The sequence below is a fragment of the Vulpes lagopus genome, chromosome 15, assembly GCF_018345385.1.
Source record: "Vulpes lagopus strain Blue_001 chromosome 15, ASM1834538v1, whole genome shotgun sequence".
In the NCBI taxonomy this organism is placed as follows: Eukaryota; Metazoa; Chordata; class Mammalia; order Carnivora; family Canidae; genus Vulpes; species Vulpes lagopus.
The window spans coordinates 42,468,864-42,484,995 of NC_054838.1; the positions used below are offsets into that span (position 1 = coordinate 42,468,864).

A 16,132-nucleotide genomic window follows, 5' to 3' on the forward strand; every position below is an offset into this window, starting at 1 on the left:
ACTTGCCTTCTAATCTGGACATGTGTGTGTTCTTTAGGCTGAAATCTGAGGCATCAACATCTGCCTGCATATCCATTCTGAATAACTGGATTTATGCCAGGTCCCTGTGGAATGTATCAGTTTCCTTGAAGTAGAACCCTGCCCTAGAAGCACCCAGCTCTCTGTCATCTCACAACTAGCACCTCGAAAAATCTAGCTTTTACCAAGGGTTTTGTTTCAAATATAAATAGACTCTCTGAGATCCAAGATATTACCCCTTATCTGACTGAGTATCCCCATTATCTAAAGAGGTACATTACTCTGCCCCCACTTGCCTGATCAGATTCTTTCCAAGGGGACACCAGCCAGATCACACCAAGTTCCCCTTCTGGAGGAGTAGCACTGTAGCCCAGTGAGTACCCTTGACTCTGGTCTTACCTAGCCTGAGGTTGCTCTTCTATCCCTGATAGGCATGACTGAAGTCCCAGTTTATGTGCCATCAAACTTACTCAAGTTATGATAGAAATAGGCACATGTATATTTACATGGAAGAGCATTGAATCATCTTTCATAATTTGAATTTTCCATAGAATCAGCCCACTTGAACAATGTTACTTTTTTTTTTTTTTTTAGCTAGCTAGCTAGCTTTATTGTGACATTGTTTCTCACATAACCCCCACGTGTGTTTTCATTTTAGGACTTCCTTGTCTATTGTTCCAAAGTTTATACTTTGAAATAATTTATCAGATATTTATTACAATGTTGTCAAGGCTTATAAAATATTGGGATGCCTGGCCCAGTTGGAACAGCATGGGACTCTTGATCTCGGGGTTATAAATTCAAGCCCTACGTTGGGTGTAGAGATTATTTAAATATTTTTTTTTAAAAGTTTAAAAATAAAAAGGACTTCCTGTCTAAGTCAAAACCTTTGCCTCTGGAAGACCCGTGTGCTACCACATACACTAAGAAGAGAATAGAAGTGGTGTAACCAGTGTATTGCATTATATTATGACAGCAGCTATGCTTTAGGAAATGTCATTTAAAAAATTTTAATGTATATTCACTGTTTACTCTGAAATTAGCTTTTGGTTTCAGTTTAAATTTTAACCTCTAGCTTTCTTCCTCTTTAAACAATTGAACAATTTGAGGAAATAATGATCAAGGTGTTCAGAGCAATGGAATCATCTTTCTTATCCTTACATTTTACTACTTTAAAATGTGTTTTACTTTTCAAACATTGCCAGAGCTTCTCCTTGTGAGGCTGAACTTCAGGAATTAATGGAACAAATTGACATCATGGTAAGCAACAAAAAATTGGATTGGGAAAGGAAAATGCGGGCTTTGGAGACACGATTAGATCTTCGGGATCAAGAGTTGGCAAATGCACAGACTTGTTTGGATCAGAAAGGTCAAGAGGTACTGAATATACATGTTAATTCAGACAGAAACCATATTTATTCTGTTGGAATATGTTTTTCATTACGTATGCTTTTTGTCAGGCATCAGCAGTAGCATTTATTGCTTGGAATTCTGTCATAGTGTGTTAAATATGTTCTATCAAATAAATGAGGATCAGAGCCTAAACCCATAAAAATTTGCTGATGCAAACACAACATGTCAGTGCTATCTAGAAAAATAAGCATTCAGTATATATGTGAAACGAATATTGTTTGCAAGCAAAGATGTCAGTGGTTTTGTAGTCATAGAAACAAAGTAGTTGTCCAAACTGTGTCTTTGGAAATGGCCAAGTTCAAGAGCCTCTTTGAATCCACTAGAAGAATATTTCCTGAAAGAATTGAAATGTCAAGACATGATTTCAGGACAAGGGAGAAAAGAGTTTGGTGAAGGGGGTGTATGTATATATCTGGGCACCTTCTTAAGAGAAGTGTCCTCAGCCCCTAAAAGTTTGCTTACAACCATGGTGGTGATTGTAGAATGTATGAGTGCTCTCAGGCTTCCAGAGGAGTTCAGGAAAACCATATCTTTACCTAATCACAGACTTCTGTGTCTGTGAATTTTTCTTTAGGGCAAGGTCTAAGAGAATTGTTTACATTAATCATATATTAAAACATCATCAGTCAGCCTGTTCATCAGCCATTCCTTTACCTTTATTGGCCTCTCAATAGAACTTAGTTTTTGACATAGTTAACTGAGTTATTGTTTGGCATAGTTAACTTAGTTATTGGCATCTGGCTTCCTTCCATAGGAGAGGTGGGCTAATCAGACCTGGAATATGCCAGGGACTATTTTCTGACTTCCATATCTGTGACGACACAGATGTGTACACAGGTGCTTTACCTGCTTTTTTAAGCAAATTCTGTAAGCCAAACCCCTAAGAACTCCTCTGAGACATTATTCTTTTCTTTTAAAAATGTTCTTCTAAAAAGGTAGCAGTTATTCCATAGTGCCACCAAAGCAGAGCTCCCATTGAAGGCAGTGGCATCAAAAATAAAAGCCGAAATGTATCTGTAGAGGCTGTGCCTGAATAATGATGACATAGCCCCCTGAAAAGATAATGCAAAGTAAATTCTAAACCTTAGTTTAGAATGTGATGGTGATACAGATCTTTCGTCAAACATCCATACCATACTGTCCTAATGTGTACCCAGTGGAATAATGCTAGCAATGTGTGGCTTTGTGACTTTAATTATTAATAGCTATTTTAAGAACTGCAGTACAAATATTTATTCTTGTTTTGGTACAGCAGTTTTATTTCAATCGTGCTCTTCCTTTGCATATTTTCTGATTTTGTCAGGCAAAAGTTGAGAAAAATACAAATTAAATTTTATTCTTGCTGCAGGTGGGGTTACTTAGACAGAAGTTGGATAGTCTGGAAAAATGTAACTTGGCAATGACGCGAAATTATGAAGGACAACTGCAAACCCTGAAAGCTCAAGTAAGGAAACTTATTATAATGTAATCTCATTTGATAATTTAATACATTTTGATATATGTTTTTACATATAAATTGTATCAAATTTATAGACTTATAAATTGTATTTTATTAAAATGGATTATTTTTAATACAAGTAAAGTTCTTGTATTTTAACTTAGGGTTATATGTTTGACCCGTCTTTCACTGTTTTATTAGATTGTTTCTTTTCTTAGACCGTCAACTCTTTATCCCTTTAACTGTTAGCAAAGTGCAAGACTATTGCCTATTTATCAAGTGATTTGTTGATTAATTACATGATAATAATTAGCTATATGAGCAACAAAAATAACTTTGGTATTACAAAATAGATAATTGAAAAGATAAAACTGGTCTTTATTACTTTGATACTGGTAGGGCTGTTTCATAAATGACAGATATTCTGAATAGGGATACTGAATTCTTTCTTATTTATTTCTGTATCTCCCCACTGTGCTGGCAAGCCAAAAGTCTTCTCTGCCTTACCTCACATAATACATAGGGCAATCATCATCTGTGCTTCTTAGATCTGGTGGATGCTATGTCCTTGCTTAACTTTGTAAATGAATCGATGGGAAACAGTTTGTGAAATTTTTGATGTGCGAAGATTTCATAAGTGGTGATACAATTAAAGAGCCTATAAAGTAGTGAATTCTTTCTTAAGTACGTTTTTAGGGAGGTTATCAGCCATTAAGATTGGAATATGAAACATTTGATGCGACTTAATAAATGTAATCTTACAAGACTATCTCTTAAATTTAGACATTTTGCCTGCAATTCAAGTAGCTGCCACTAGATGGTAGCTTGAATTATGAAACTAAATTGTTTTTCCTGTGCCTAAGCGTTTAATGCTTAAGTCAATCAACTTTGTTTTTTCTGTAATTATAAAGCTCTAAAACAGCAACATATATATTAAATCATTATATTATTCAGTACAGAGATACCACCATCTGGAATAAGTTTGAAAAAATACAGAAATTGAGATACAAGTGAGGTACCATCTCAAAATTATATTTCATTAATTCTTATCACTGCTTACCAGATCTTTAATCTCTGGGGTTTTTTTCACATCTACTGTTAGAAAGTTGTGAGACTTGTTTACAGGTGCTGAGCGGTCACATAATATATGAATCCTTGCTATTTGATACTCTGCAGCTCTATTTTAACACTTGTCTGCTGCCTAACCAACAAATATCCATATGGCAATTTCACAAAAATGTGTTCTGTGGAACGCTAAATTGAGAGTTTAGGAAATGCAGTTTACTTCTTCTCTGCTCCTGGACATTCATAATGCATATTAGCATATTACAGGGTGTGAAAAGTCCTGCTTTAAACAAATCCATTTAGCCTTTTTAAGCTAGCATTTTTCAAAACATATGTGCCCATGGAACTCTCTTTATTTTTTAAGCTAAATCCTGCTTATTCTGTAGTACAGTATTATAGTGTAAACACTGTAAACAGGTGTTTCATAGAGTACAGGATGGAAACACTACATTGTTTTTGAGAGAGCAGCCATCTGCTTTCACTGCAGTTTACTGCTTCTCTTTTCTTCTCGTGCTAAAAGAAAGGAAGAAAGAACGTTAGGGGCAGAAGAGAAGGAAAGAGGGAAGGAGGGAAAAAGAGAGAATTGGTTTGCATAAAAGCTAGTAATATGTCACAGCAAATGCTGTCATGTGGCAAACACGCTTTGGTTGCTGCTAGCTCACTCTACTGATTCTTTCTTTGAAATTCCTGCTTTAAGTACAATTTCCTTTTCCTGAAATATCTTAAGAATGCACTTTACCACAATCTTCCTTGAATAACTCAACTCCATCAGAACTTTCTCATAGAAATTGCTTCCTTTTTAGAAAGAGAATATGTTTTTCCTTCTAACCATTATGAAATTATGATTAAATTGTGTGTATACTTGAGATTTTCACTTTGGGAAAGATGGAGTAAATGCATTTTGATCCTGCTAAATAAAACTAGAAAGCCTGGGCATTATTTAAAAAATGACATATAAAGACTCTGAGAAGTAGAGGAGGAGACAGGCCACCTAGGACCTTGGTACCCAAGGAGCCACATAGTGGTGAGTTCCCTGAGATTTCTTTTTGCCTCTAATATCCCAGTCTGGGTAACAGAGAATCTGACAACCCAGACACTCCAAAAGGCACAAAGAAACAAAAAGAATCCCAAGAAATGCTGCTTTATACAACCAAAAGACCTGGAAAAAGACAGCCTAGCAAGATTACACAGTTTTAGATAATAACTGCTCAACTCCAGCCAGACACCACAGGAAAAAGACTTGAGCCCCAAACCCACCACCGCCCCACCCCACCACCACCCCCAGCACACACTGGGTAGATAGCCTGTGTCTCACCAGGTAGCCCAGGGTCCCCAGCCTGGGTGGTGTTAGACAAGACCTGAGTGGAGAGCCAGGACTTTCATCACAACTGTTAACAAGGCCCTCCCCAATCCATGATGTTAGTGGAGGCCACGTGGAGAATCTAGACTGGTGTGCCCATTTGGTGGTGATGAGGCACCCCCCCCCCCTCAATGATATCAAGGGAAGCCAAATGAGGAGTCAGGACGTTTACCACCTCTCAGTGGTAATGAGGCCACTTGTCCTCACCACCCTTTCACTGAAGGCCATGTAAGAAGTAGTAAAAAGTACCTATGCTCCTCCAGTCAAATTGGTATCAGTGAAGACTATATAGTAGGGATCCTGAACCCCCATTCCCACACAGCAGTGATAAGGAATGCCTCCCTCCTATTACCACTGAGGCCAAGAGCTGGCCTCCCACTGTCCCTGGCGGTGATGAGGCAGGATCCCACTTTCCTTGCTGTCAGAAAAGGATGGCTGAAACATAATCCCTAAAGAAAATCTGGTGTCTCATTGCACAATACCCCCAGTGTCCAAGTTTCAATAAACGAATCACTCATCCCACCAGGAACCGGAAGATCTCAACTAGACTGAGAAAAGGCAACCAAGAAATGCCAACACTGAGTGAATACAGATGCTAGAATTATCTGACAAGGGTTTTAAAAAAGCAGCTGTTATAAAAATGCTTCGGTGAGCAATTACAAACATACCCGAAACCAATGAAAGTTTTAGCAAAAACAAAACTATAAAGAGCAACCAGTTAGAAATATTATCTCTGGAAAATACTATAACCAAACTAAAAAATTCAATGGATGGGCTCAAAAGTAGAATGAAGAGGATGGAGGAAATAGTCAGTGAGCTTAAAGATTGCAGAATAGAAATTACCCGACCTGAACAACAGAGAAAAAAATAGACTAAAAGAAAATGAAACTAAGGGACATGTAGGATTATAACAAAAGATTGGGAATTTGTGTCATCAGAGTCCCAGAAGGGAAAGGGAGTGAGACTGAAAAAATATTCAAAGAAGTAGTGGCTGAAAAGTGTCAAAACTTGATAAAAGATAAACCTAGGGGTACCTGGGTGGCTCAGCGGTTGAGCATCTGCCCTGAGCTCAAGTCATGATCCCGGGGTCCTGGGATTGAGTCCCGCATCGGGATCCTCATGGGGAGCCTGCTTCTCCCTCTGCTCATGTCTCTGCCTCTCTCTTTCTCTGTCTCTCATGAATAAATAAAATATTTTTTAAAAAAAGATAAAAACCTACAGATTCAAGAATCTGGGTGAAATTCAAACAAGATAAATACAGAGAAATCTATACCAAGACACATCATAGGCAAAGTTCTCAGAAATAAAAGACAAAGAAAAAAATCTTGGAAACAGGAAGAGAGAAATAACACCTTACCTATAGGGAAAAATCAATTCAGATAACATATTTCTCATCAGAAACCATGGAGGCTGGAGGATATGGAACATTTTTCAGTTGCTAAAAGAACATAAATGTCAACCCAGAATTCTATGCCTAGAAAAAATATCTTTAGGAATGAAAGGAAAATCAAGTCCTTCTCAAATGAAAAATGACTAAGGGAATTTGTCATCAATAAACCTACTTTCAAAGAATGGCTAAAGAAAATTCCCTTAGCAGAAAGGAAATGACAAAGAAAGAATCTTGAGACATCAGGAAGGAAGAAAAAACAATGGAAAGAGTTTTTTAAAAATAGGTAAATGTAATACTTCCCTTCTCTTGAGTTTTCTAAATTGTTTGACAGCTAAAGCAAAAACTATAACAATGTCTAAGGTGGTTCTTAATATATGTTGAGGAAATACTTAAGATAATAATATAAATGGGTCAGGGCAAAGGAACATAAAGAAATGTAGGACTGCTGCATTTCCCTTGAACCAGTAAAATGTTGACACCAGTAGACCATAATGAGTTATGTATATATAATGTAATACCTAGAGCAACAGTTGAGAAAGGTATTTAAATTGATATATTCAAAAACACTATAGATAAGCCAAAATAGAATTCTAAATAATGCTTAACCCTGAAGAAGACAGAAAAGCTAAAATAGAGAAACCAGAAACTAGAAAACAGAAAACAACAACAAATAGTAAGGCTTAAGCTCTAATATATCAATAATCAGATTAAATGGACATTGTCTGAATATATCAGTTAAAGATGGAGATTGGCAGAGTAAATTAGGAAAATATGGCCTAACAATATGTTCTGTTCCAGAAACTCACTTCAGACATAACTATATAGGTAAATTGAAAATAAAAAGGTATTGGAGAGGATGCGGAGAAAAGGGAACCCTCTTACACTGTTGGTGGGAATGTGAACTGGTGCAGCCACTCTGGAAAACTGTGTGGAGGTTCCTCAAAGAGTTAAAAATAGACCTGCCCTACGACCCAGCAATTGCACTGTTGGGGATTTACCCCAAAGATTCAGATGCAATGAAACGTCAGGACACCTGCACCCCGATGTTTCTATCAGCAATGGCCACAATAGCCAAACTGTGGAAGGAGCCTCGGTGTCCATCGAAAGATGAATGGATAAAGAAGATGTGGTTTATGTATACAATGGAATATTACTCAGCAATTAGAAACGACAAATACCCACCATTTGCTTCAACGTGGATGGAACTGGAGGGTATTATGCTGAGTGAAATAAGTCAATCGGAGAAGGACAAGCAGTGTATGTTCTCATTCATTTGGGGAATATGAATAATAGTGAAAGGGAATATAAAGGAAGGGAAAAGAAATGTTGGGAAATATCAGGAAGGGAGACAGAACATAAAGACTCCTAACTCGGGGAAACGAACTAGGGGTGGTGGAAGGGGAGGAGGGCGGGTGTTGGAGGGGAATGGGTGACGGGCACTGAGGTGGACACTTGATGGGATGAGCACTGGGTGTTTTTCTGTATGTTGGTAAATTGAACACCAATAAAAATTAATTAAAAAAAAATAATAGAGTAAAAAAATGTTAACAGTATTTGACTCAACAATCCAACTTTTCTAAAGTTTATTTTAAGGAAATAATCTAAAAGAAAAATAAAATGCAAATATTTGAAAAAAAAAGAAAATAAAATAAAAAGGTAGAAAAATATACAATACAAATTTAATCAAAAGAAAGCAGAAGCAGTGCAGAGATTATTAATGGAGAAAGAATGTCTTTTCAACAAACAATAAAGGAACAACTGAATATCCACATGTAAAAGAATTAAGCTAGACCTAAACCATAGACAGAAATTAACTCAAAATGGACTAAAGACCTAAATGTAAAAATATATAAACTCTTAGAAAAAAACAAGAGTAGAGCTTCATGACTTTGGATCAGGCAATGGTTTCTTAGATTTGGCACCAAAAGCACAAGAAAAATCAGATAAATTTAACTTCACCAAAATTAAGAAACTCTGTGCTTCAAAAGACACCATCAAGAGAGTGAGAAGACAACTCACAAAGTGGGAGAAAACAATTATAAATCTTATATCTGATAAAGGACTAGTATCCAGAATTAAAAAAATAACTCATACTAGTCAACAACAAAAAGTAAATGACCTAACTTTAAAATGGGCAAGGATATGAATAGACTTCTTTCCAGAGAAGGTATACAAGTATCCAAAAAGCATATGAAAAAATGTTCAGCATCATGAGTCATTAAGGAAATGCAAATCAAATCATGACATACCCATTCACACTGACCAGGATGGTTGTAATAAAAAGGATGGACAATAGCAAGTGTCAGTGAGGACATGGAGAAATTAGAACCCTATACATTCCCAGTAGTACTGGGAAATGGTAGAGTCATTTTAAAAAACAGTTCTACCATGCCTAAAAAGTTAAACTCAGAGTTTCCATATGATGCAGCAATTCCAGTCCTAGTTATGTACCCAAGAGAAATAAATATATGTATTTACACAGAAACTTGTACACAAGTGTTCAGAGGAGCATTATTTATAATATACAAAAAGTAGGAAGAACCCAAATGTCCATCGATTGATGAACAGTTAAACAGAATGTGGCATATTCATGCAATGGAATACTATTCAGCCATGAAAAGGAATGAAATATTGATCCATGCTACAAGACAGATGAACTTTGAAAGCATTACATTAAGTGAAAGAAGCCAGACACAAAAGACTACATAAAGTATGATTCCATTAATAAGAAATCAGAATAGGCAAATATATAGAAACAAAGTAGATAAGTAGTAATTTCTAGGGACAAGGATGAGGAGGAAATGTATAATCATTCTAACATTCTGGGCTTTCTTTTTGAGGTAATGAAAATATTCTGAAATTCAGTGATATGATTGTTGCACAACTTTGTGAATATACTAAAAACAATTTTATCTTTTAGAAGGTGACTTTTATGGGAGGTGAACTACATCTCAATTTTTTAAATTATATGAGAAAAAGAAAGCAAATGTGACTCTATCAATATCAGATAAAGTAGACACGATCGTTCGTAGCTTTATTTGTGATAGTCAAAACTGGAAACAACCAAACTATCTCAAATATGAATGGTCAAGCAAACTGTGGCCCTATCCATACCGAGCATAATACTGAGCAATAAAAAGGAAGGAACTATTGACATGTATGTATATCTTTAGGGCATTACGCTGTCAGAAAAAAAGCCGACCTCAAAATGTCATACACTGTATGATTCCATTTTATAACATTCTCAAATGACAAAATTATAGAGATAGAAACAAATTAGTGGTTGCCAGGGATTAGAGGTGAGAAGATGAGAGGTATGAGCATCACTACAAAGGAAGGGAGGTCTCTGTGCTGTTGGAATGTTTCTGTATCTTGATCGTGGTTGTGGTCACACAAATTTAAACGTGATAAAATGGCACAAAACCATACATATATATTGTACCAATGTCAATATCCTGGGTTTAATATTGTACTGTATAATTATACTGTATAATTTTTTCAAAAGTGAAAATAAAACCAAAAAACTTTTGTAGTTACCTAGAAATTTCTTCACAGATATTGATGGACCATGCTGCTTTTAATCTATAATTTGAAGGTATAACAAGAAACAGAAAAAAAATAGTACAGAGTCTAAGTTAAAAGAATTATTGGTAAGAAAAAGATTGTATCAATTTGATACTTAAATTTATTTAAACTTATATCAACATGAATAAGTAGCATATGCTGTTTATATCTTTTAAGTTCAGTACTCAGTTTTCTTGAATAAAATATACACTTGTTATTTTATAGGAGTTACTGAAATTAAAATTGTCAACACAAGATGGCACTAAATAAAAGAAAAAAACTTGGTTTTTAAAACTTCTGAGCTTTGCTACATACGGTTAAAACAAACCTAAACAAAACATTTATCGAGTGAATCATTTGTGCAGTTAATGAAGTCCCAAATTTACATGAAAACTGAATGCTGTTCAGCTTCAGTAATTTAGTTTTAATAATTGGTCCTGTCTTCACTAATCAAAACATTTAAGCATTACTGCATTTTCCAATCATGACTTAGATTTTCAAAGAGGTGCCCGAGAACTCTTGTGAATTCCAGTTCAAAGCACCAGTCACAGGAAGACATTAGCATTCTCTCTTACTTACAGTTTTCCAAACTGACGAATAGCTTTGAAAAACTGAGGCTACATCAGATGAAACAAAGTAAAGTTCGGCGAAAGGAGTCACCACACCTCAAAGAAGAAATACCCTTTGAGCTGAGCAATTTGAACCAGAAATTAGAGGTGAGCCATATGTACTGTCTTAGTTTCTTCATGCGTGGTAGGATTGATTTCTGCTGCTCTTGCCGGCCGCCTGTCTCTGATGGCACGTACAGCTGTGGTAACAAACACCATTACAAATCAGCTTCTCATTCAATGTATTTTCTTAGTTCACCTTCCCTTTAGGCACTTAGCAAATTAAAACATCACTTTGATTTATGCATCTTTTATACAGATCAGCATTTTTGGAGAGGCCCCCCCTCCAAAAAAAAAAAAAAACAGAGTTCAAAGAAACTGCAGATGTTGAGTGAAATTGAAGGACATCCCTGGGGTCAGTTAAATTGAATATCTAATAAATCTTTTAATGGCTATTTAACTATTAGGTACTTAAATCCCAATGAAGCCTCGTAACAGTTTTTGGAACAGGGTTTGGAGTTTCACGGTTTTTTCTTAAAGGGCTAGGGCCACTCCAAGATAGCTACCACATTATCACCCAGAGTTTCTGAAATCTCTGTCAGTAATAAGGTTTACTATGTCCCAGATGCGCTTATTTTTTCCTCCTTAATTTCCCAACCTTGGAAAAAACAAACCCGCGATTTTTCTTCCCTGTGCTCTTGAGCATTCCTGCTAGAGGTCATGTAACAGCAGATAGATTCAACTATAAATTCTTGCTGGAACCTGAGCCCAGTTCCTAGGGCTGCTCCGTTATCATTTGTTAATTGACCTCAAGTTAGTCCACTTCATTTCTTCTTTTGTTCTCAAGCCTTAAACCCCAGTACCTGCTCCCCATCCCCAGCCAATGATTTCCCTTTCTTCTCCTTTGCTGGTAGGTAATGGTTGGCATCTCCCAGTCACCCAGGTAGAGACCTAGGAATCTTTGATCTGTTCCTTTCTCTTAATCCCCATGTTCCAGCCCACATTTGTCTCTTTTCCTGGTCTCCTGCCTCTTATCTCCTTCCTCCTCTCTAATTGTCATTGCCCTCTTTGATTTTCATTATTTTACTCTTCAATTAACAGTCCTTCTCAAACTTTCCCTCCAAAATATCTTTAAAAGAAGAAAGAAAAATCTAAGATAAACGCTCAAACCAGCCTGGTGCAAGAACTTTGCTGGAAGGCTTGGGTTTTAGCTTTTAAATTCCTGTAAATTTTACATTCTACTGAATAATGTATGATTTAAAAAAAAAATACAAAACTACTACCGCTAAGTAAAACTGACTCTACAGGAAAATGTACCATGTGTAACTGTCTGGCTCTTATGGCTTCAGAAATATCCTGGTCTCATAGAAGATGCCCAAAGATGTGCAATATAATACATATGCTTTCACTGAAAATGCAGAGCTCAAGTCACCGATTAGCCTTCTGATTGACTTTTCATGCGGTTTTATGGGACAACCACATTCATATAAATTCAGACAAGAAAAAGTCCTAAAATTAATATTAGCTACTTTGTGTGAACACTCTACATTTAGGGAACGGAATATTTACACAAAATATATTTCATGAATTTATAGATGAAATATAGATGTAATTAGTAGCAAATGTGGCACCTGGGTGGTTCAGTTGATTAAGCATCTGACTCTTGATTTTGGCACAGGTCATGATCTCACGGTTGTGAGATCAAGCCTTACGTTTGGGCTCCATGCTGGGCGTGAAGGCTGCTTGAGATTCTCTCTCTCCCCTCTTTCCCTTTTCCTACCCTCTCCCCTGCTCATGCTCTAATATATATATTCTGCCTCATTTTTGACCATATGTATATCTATGACCTGATAGGTTTGTACTTATATAAAATTTTTAAGCACACTGTGTAGGTAGTTTAATCTGTATAATTATGGAAACACTTCATGTACCTGTTTTTACTTAGAGCCATATAAAAAATTAATGTGTAAGAGATGGGCTGTCCCAGTTTCAGTCTAGATCTAAGAATGTTTTTCCTTTGGGATAAATGTTTATTCACTGTTCTAGTAATAGAGAAATGGGAAATAGCATGTTGATGCAGAAGAACATGACAGTTTATAATTTAAAATGCTTCCTGACTGACTCATTTATTTGCCTTGTGACCTTCAGGCAAGTTGTTAGCCTCATAGGAACTTTATTTTTTCGCCAGTAAATGGGGTTAAAATACCTTATAGGTGACATCGTGGTTGCGTGAGAGAAAATACACGTATGTATATATTTAGATGCACACTGAAGCGTTTAGAGGTGAAAATACATGAGGTCTGGAAGTTGCCTTAAAATACTCCAACAGAGAACGAGCAGAGAGAGAAGTGGAATAGGGATGGTTAACCTGATGGTGGTCAAACTGGGTGAAAGGTACATAGGAGTTTTTTTTAAATCTCCACTTTTATGTAAGTGTGAAATTTTCATACTACAAAGTTAAAGCCATCTTAGAGGTGGAGGTTTAAAGAGTCTCTGATATATAACAATCACTGAAGAAATGTTAGTTCCATCTTCTGGTATTTAGTAAAGAGATTTAAAAACATATTATACAGAAATATATATATGTATACAGAAATATATATGTGTATATATATACATATATATGTATGTATATGTATATATATACTATAATTTTAATGACCCTGACCCACTATCAGCCTTGAAGACCAAAAAGGTTCCAACCATGGAGAAGTTATTCTCGAGGTTTAGGCAGACCCTCTGGAACCTGAGAGGACACCTCCAGTCTCTACAAAAATCCTCGTAAAGCTCTCTAGGTCTCTGTATGGTCCTATAACTACTAAATATATTGTGCTGGCTTGAAATCAGTCTTGAAATCAATACATCTCTAAGATCAAGAAAGCCAGGACTGTTATGAGCACCTGCTGATATGTTTACAACACATATTTCTAGCCTGCTTGGCCTCATTCTTGACCTCATTTCTACTGGTTGTAGAATTTGTAAAGAACTGAAGTTAATGCTCCTGCCTCCTCTTAAAGCATCTTGAGAAATATTTATTTTCAAAATTTAGAGGAGTGCCTGGGTGGCTCAGTCAGTTAAAGTGCCTGCCTTCAACTCAAGTCATGACCCCAGGGTCCTGGGATCGAGCCCCACGTCAGGCTCCCTGCTCAGTAGGGAGTCTGCTTCTCCCTCTTTCCCTCCCCCTGCTCATGCTCTGTCACTCTTCTCTCTCAAATAAATAAATATGTTTAAAAAAAATATTGAAATTGTTGGGTGAGTGTTGCTAAATATTAGTATTATCTGAAAGATCTAAACCATGTAAGTCAACTTTGCCCACATTTTGACTTCTGACTCCATAGACTCCTTCCAAAATTAAAAGAAAACAGGAATTTTTAAAATCTACATTGTACTAATTTTAAATACTAGCTATTTTGTACAAAAGCCTAGTTTTGTAAACTTGTCACTATTATTAAAGATGCTCTTTTTATGTACCTAATTTTGAATTGTTGAATGTCAGAATAAAAGTCAATAACTTTAAATGAATTGTTTCCATTTATCTTAATAAATATAGTCTATTTATCATAAGGTATTCTCATATATTTAAAAGGGCCCATCCATATTTCTCCAACCTTATGACCATCATTCAATTTCAGGTCATCTTTAATCACTATAAGAGCCTCCTAATTTATAGCCTTCCTTGACTAATTGATTCCCAGAGCCATATCCTTTCCTTGAGATAAGTGGTGAACATTCATGCTTTATGATTATACTACTTGAACAAAAACTTGTAGAACTGAGTGTATTGTATCCAGTTCATTCCTCCACTTCTTCCCCAGGGTAGCTCTGCTGATATGGCTAAATTAGGCCTGAGATGGTTGTTTTGTTGGCAAGAATGAGTTAATTTTGGCTTTACCTTGGTAAAGTAGTGTTGAAAGCCACAAAGGGACAAAATCACTAAATCAGTCCAACAAGCAAACCATCCCATAAAAAACAACAAGCAAACAAGCTAAGGATACAGGTTTGGTGTTAAGAATCAGAAGCTATATCTAGTAATAAATCCAAGATTAGTGATTTAATATTTATTTTTTTCCAAATGGGGAAAGAATGGATGTAGTTCTTTAGAATGAAGATGTACAAATGAAAGAAGCCTTAATCATTGTGCTTTTAAATGAATAAGTTTCTTCAATTTATGTTTGTCCCTCCACTTTTTTAAAAGGAATTTAGAGCAAAGTCAAGAGAATGGGACAAGCAAGAGATACTATATCAGACTCACCTGGTTTCTTTAGATGCTCAACAAAAATTATTATCTGAGAAGTGTAATCAATTTCAGGTACATTATCTACTACTTATAAAAAATTAGAGGTTAACGATTATTACTATCTTTGTAATCTTATTACAGATAGAAATGCCAGCCAAGGGAAAATAACCAGAGTATGTCTAATACTGGGTAAAGTTGCAAGTGCATGATAATTTGTAATGGTGACTTTAGTCTACAAGTCTCAATGTATGGTACTTTTAAAAGTGTCCATTGTTATTATGTCATTAAATAACATCTGTTTTTCATGCCTATGGGCAATTCACTTAGAAAGTCTGAGATTGCTTGGTCCCTGACCTCAAGAACCTTACAGCTTAGAGGTAGAGCTAACACATGTACATATTTACAGATAATTAATGGCAGGTGAATGGGAAATCTCTTAGAGTTCAGAGGAATAAGGAAAAAATTTGGGCTGAGTTAGTGAGGAAATATCCTCCAGCAGGGGTAGGACTAGGGTTGGACCTTGAAGAATGGATGGAGTTTGAAATATTTTGGGTGGTGGAAGTAACAAGTGAAAATCACTGAGGCAAGAGAGCAAAAGGCAAATTCTGGGTGTAGAAAGTGGGCCAATTGGCTGGGAGTCCCTGTGGAAGGTGAGGAAGGGTTGGAGATGGTAAACCTGGTGAGTTGAATACAGATTATATAATAAGCCTTAAAGTCTTGGCCAAGGAATTTGGAATTTTTATTAAAGCCAGTGAGAGACTACGGTTTTTGTTTGATTTTGTTTTTGTTTCTTATTTTGCATTCTTTAATGTACTTACATAAATTACATTACATAAGTTATATATGTTCTCTGAATTTAACAATACAAAATAACGTGAAATTAATAGCTTCATCTTCTCCATTCTTATCAATTTAATACAAACATTTAATAGGTGTTTTTCTTTCTATACTGTTTCTTTTGTTTGTACAAACATGTAAAATGTGTATTTGGGGGAATTTGTATATTTTTCCTTTTTAAAACTTTGTTGTTTTATTTAAT

The 16,132-nt window shown here is 35.9% G+C and overlaps 1 protein-coding gene across 1 annotated transcript in view; it reads left to right on the forward strand.

The window, feature by feature from the left end:
- The window catches only part of DEUP1 (deuterosome assembly protein 1), a 79,770-nt gene that overhangs the window by 18,178 nt on the left and 45,460 nt on the right, over positions 1-16,132 (forward strand). Inside the window, exons 3-6 of the mRNA XM_041729686.1 lie at positions 1,224-1,395; positions 2,780-2,875; positions 10,830-10,964; positions 15,052-15,165. Of these exons, the coding sequence (XP_041585620.1) occupies positions 1,224-1,395; positions 2,780-2,875; positions 10,830-10,964; positions 15,052-15,165 (517 nt within the window). The remainder of the gene's footprint in view (positions 1-1,223; positions 1,396-2,779; positions 2,876-10,829; positions 10,965-15,051; positions 15,166-16,132) is intronic.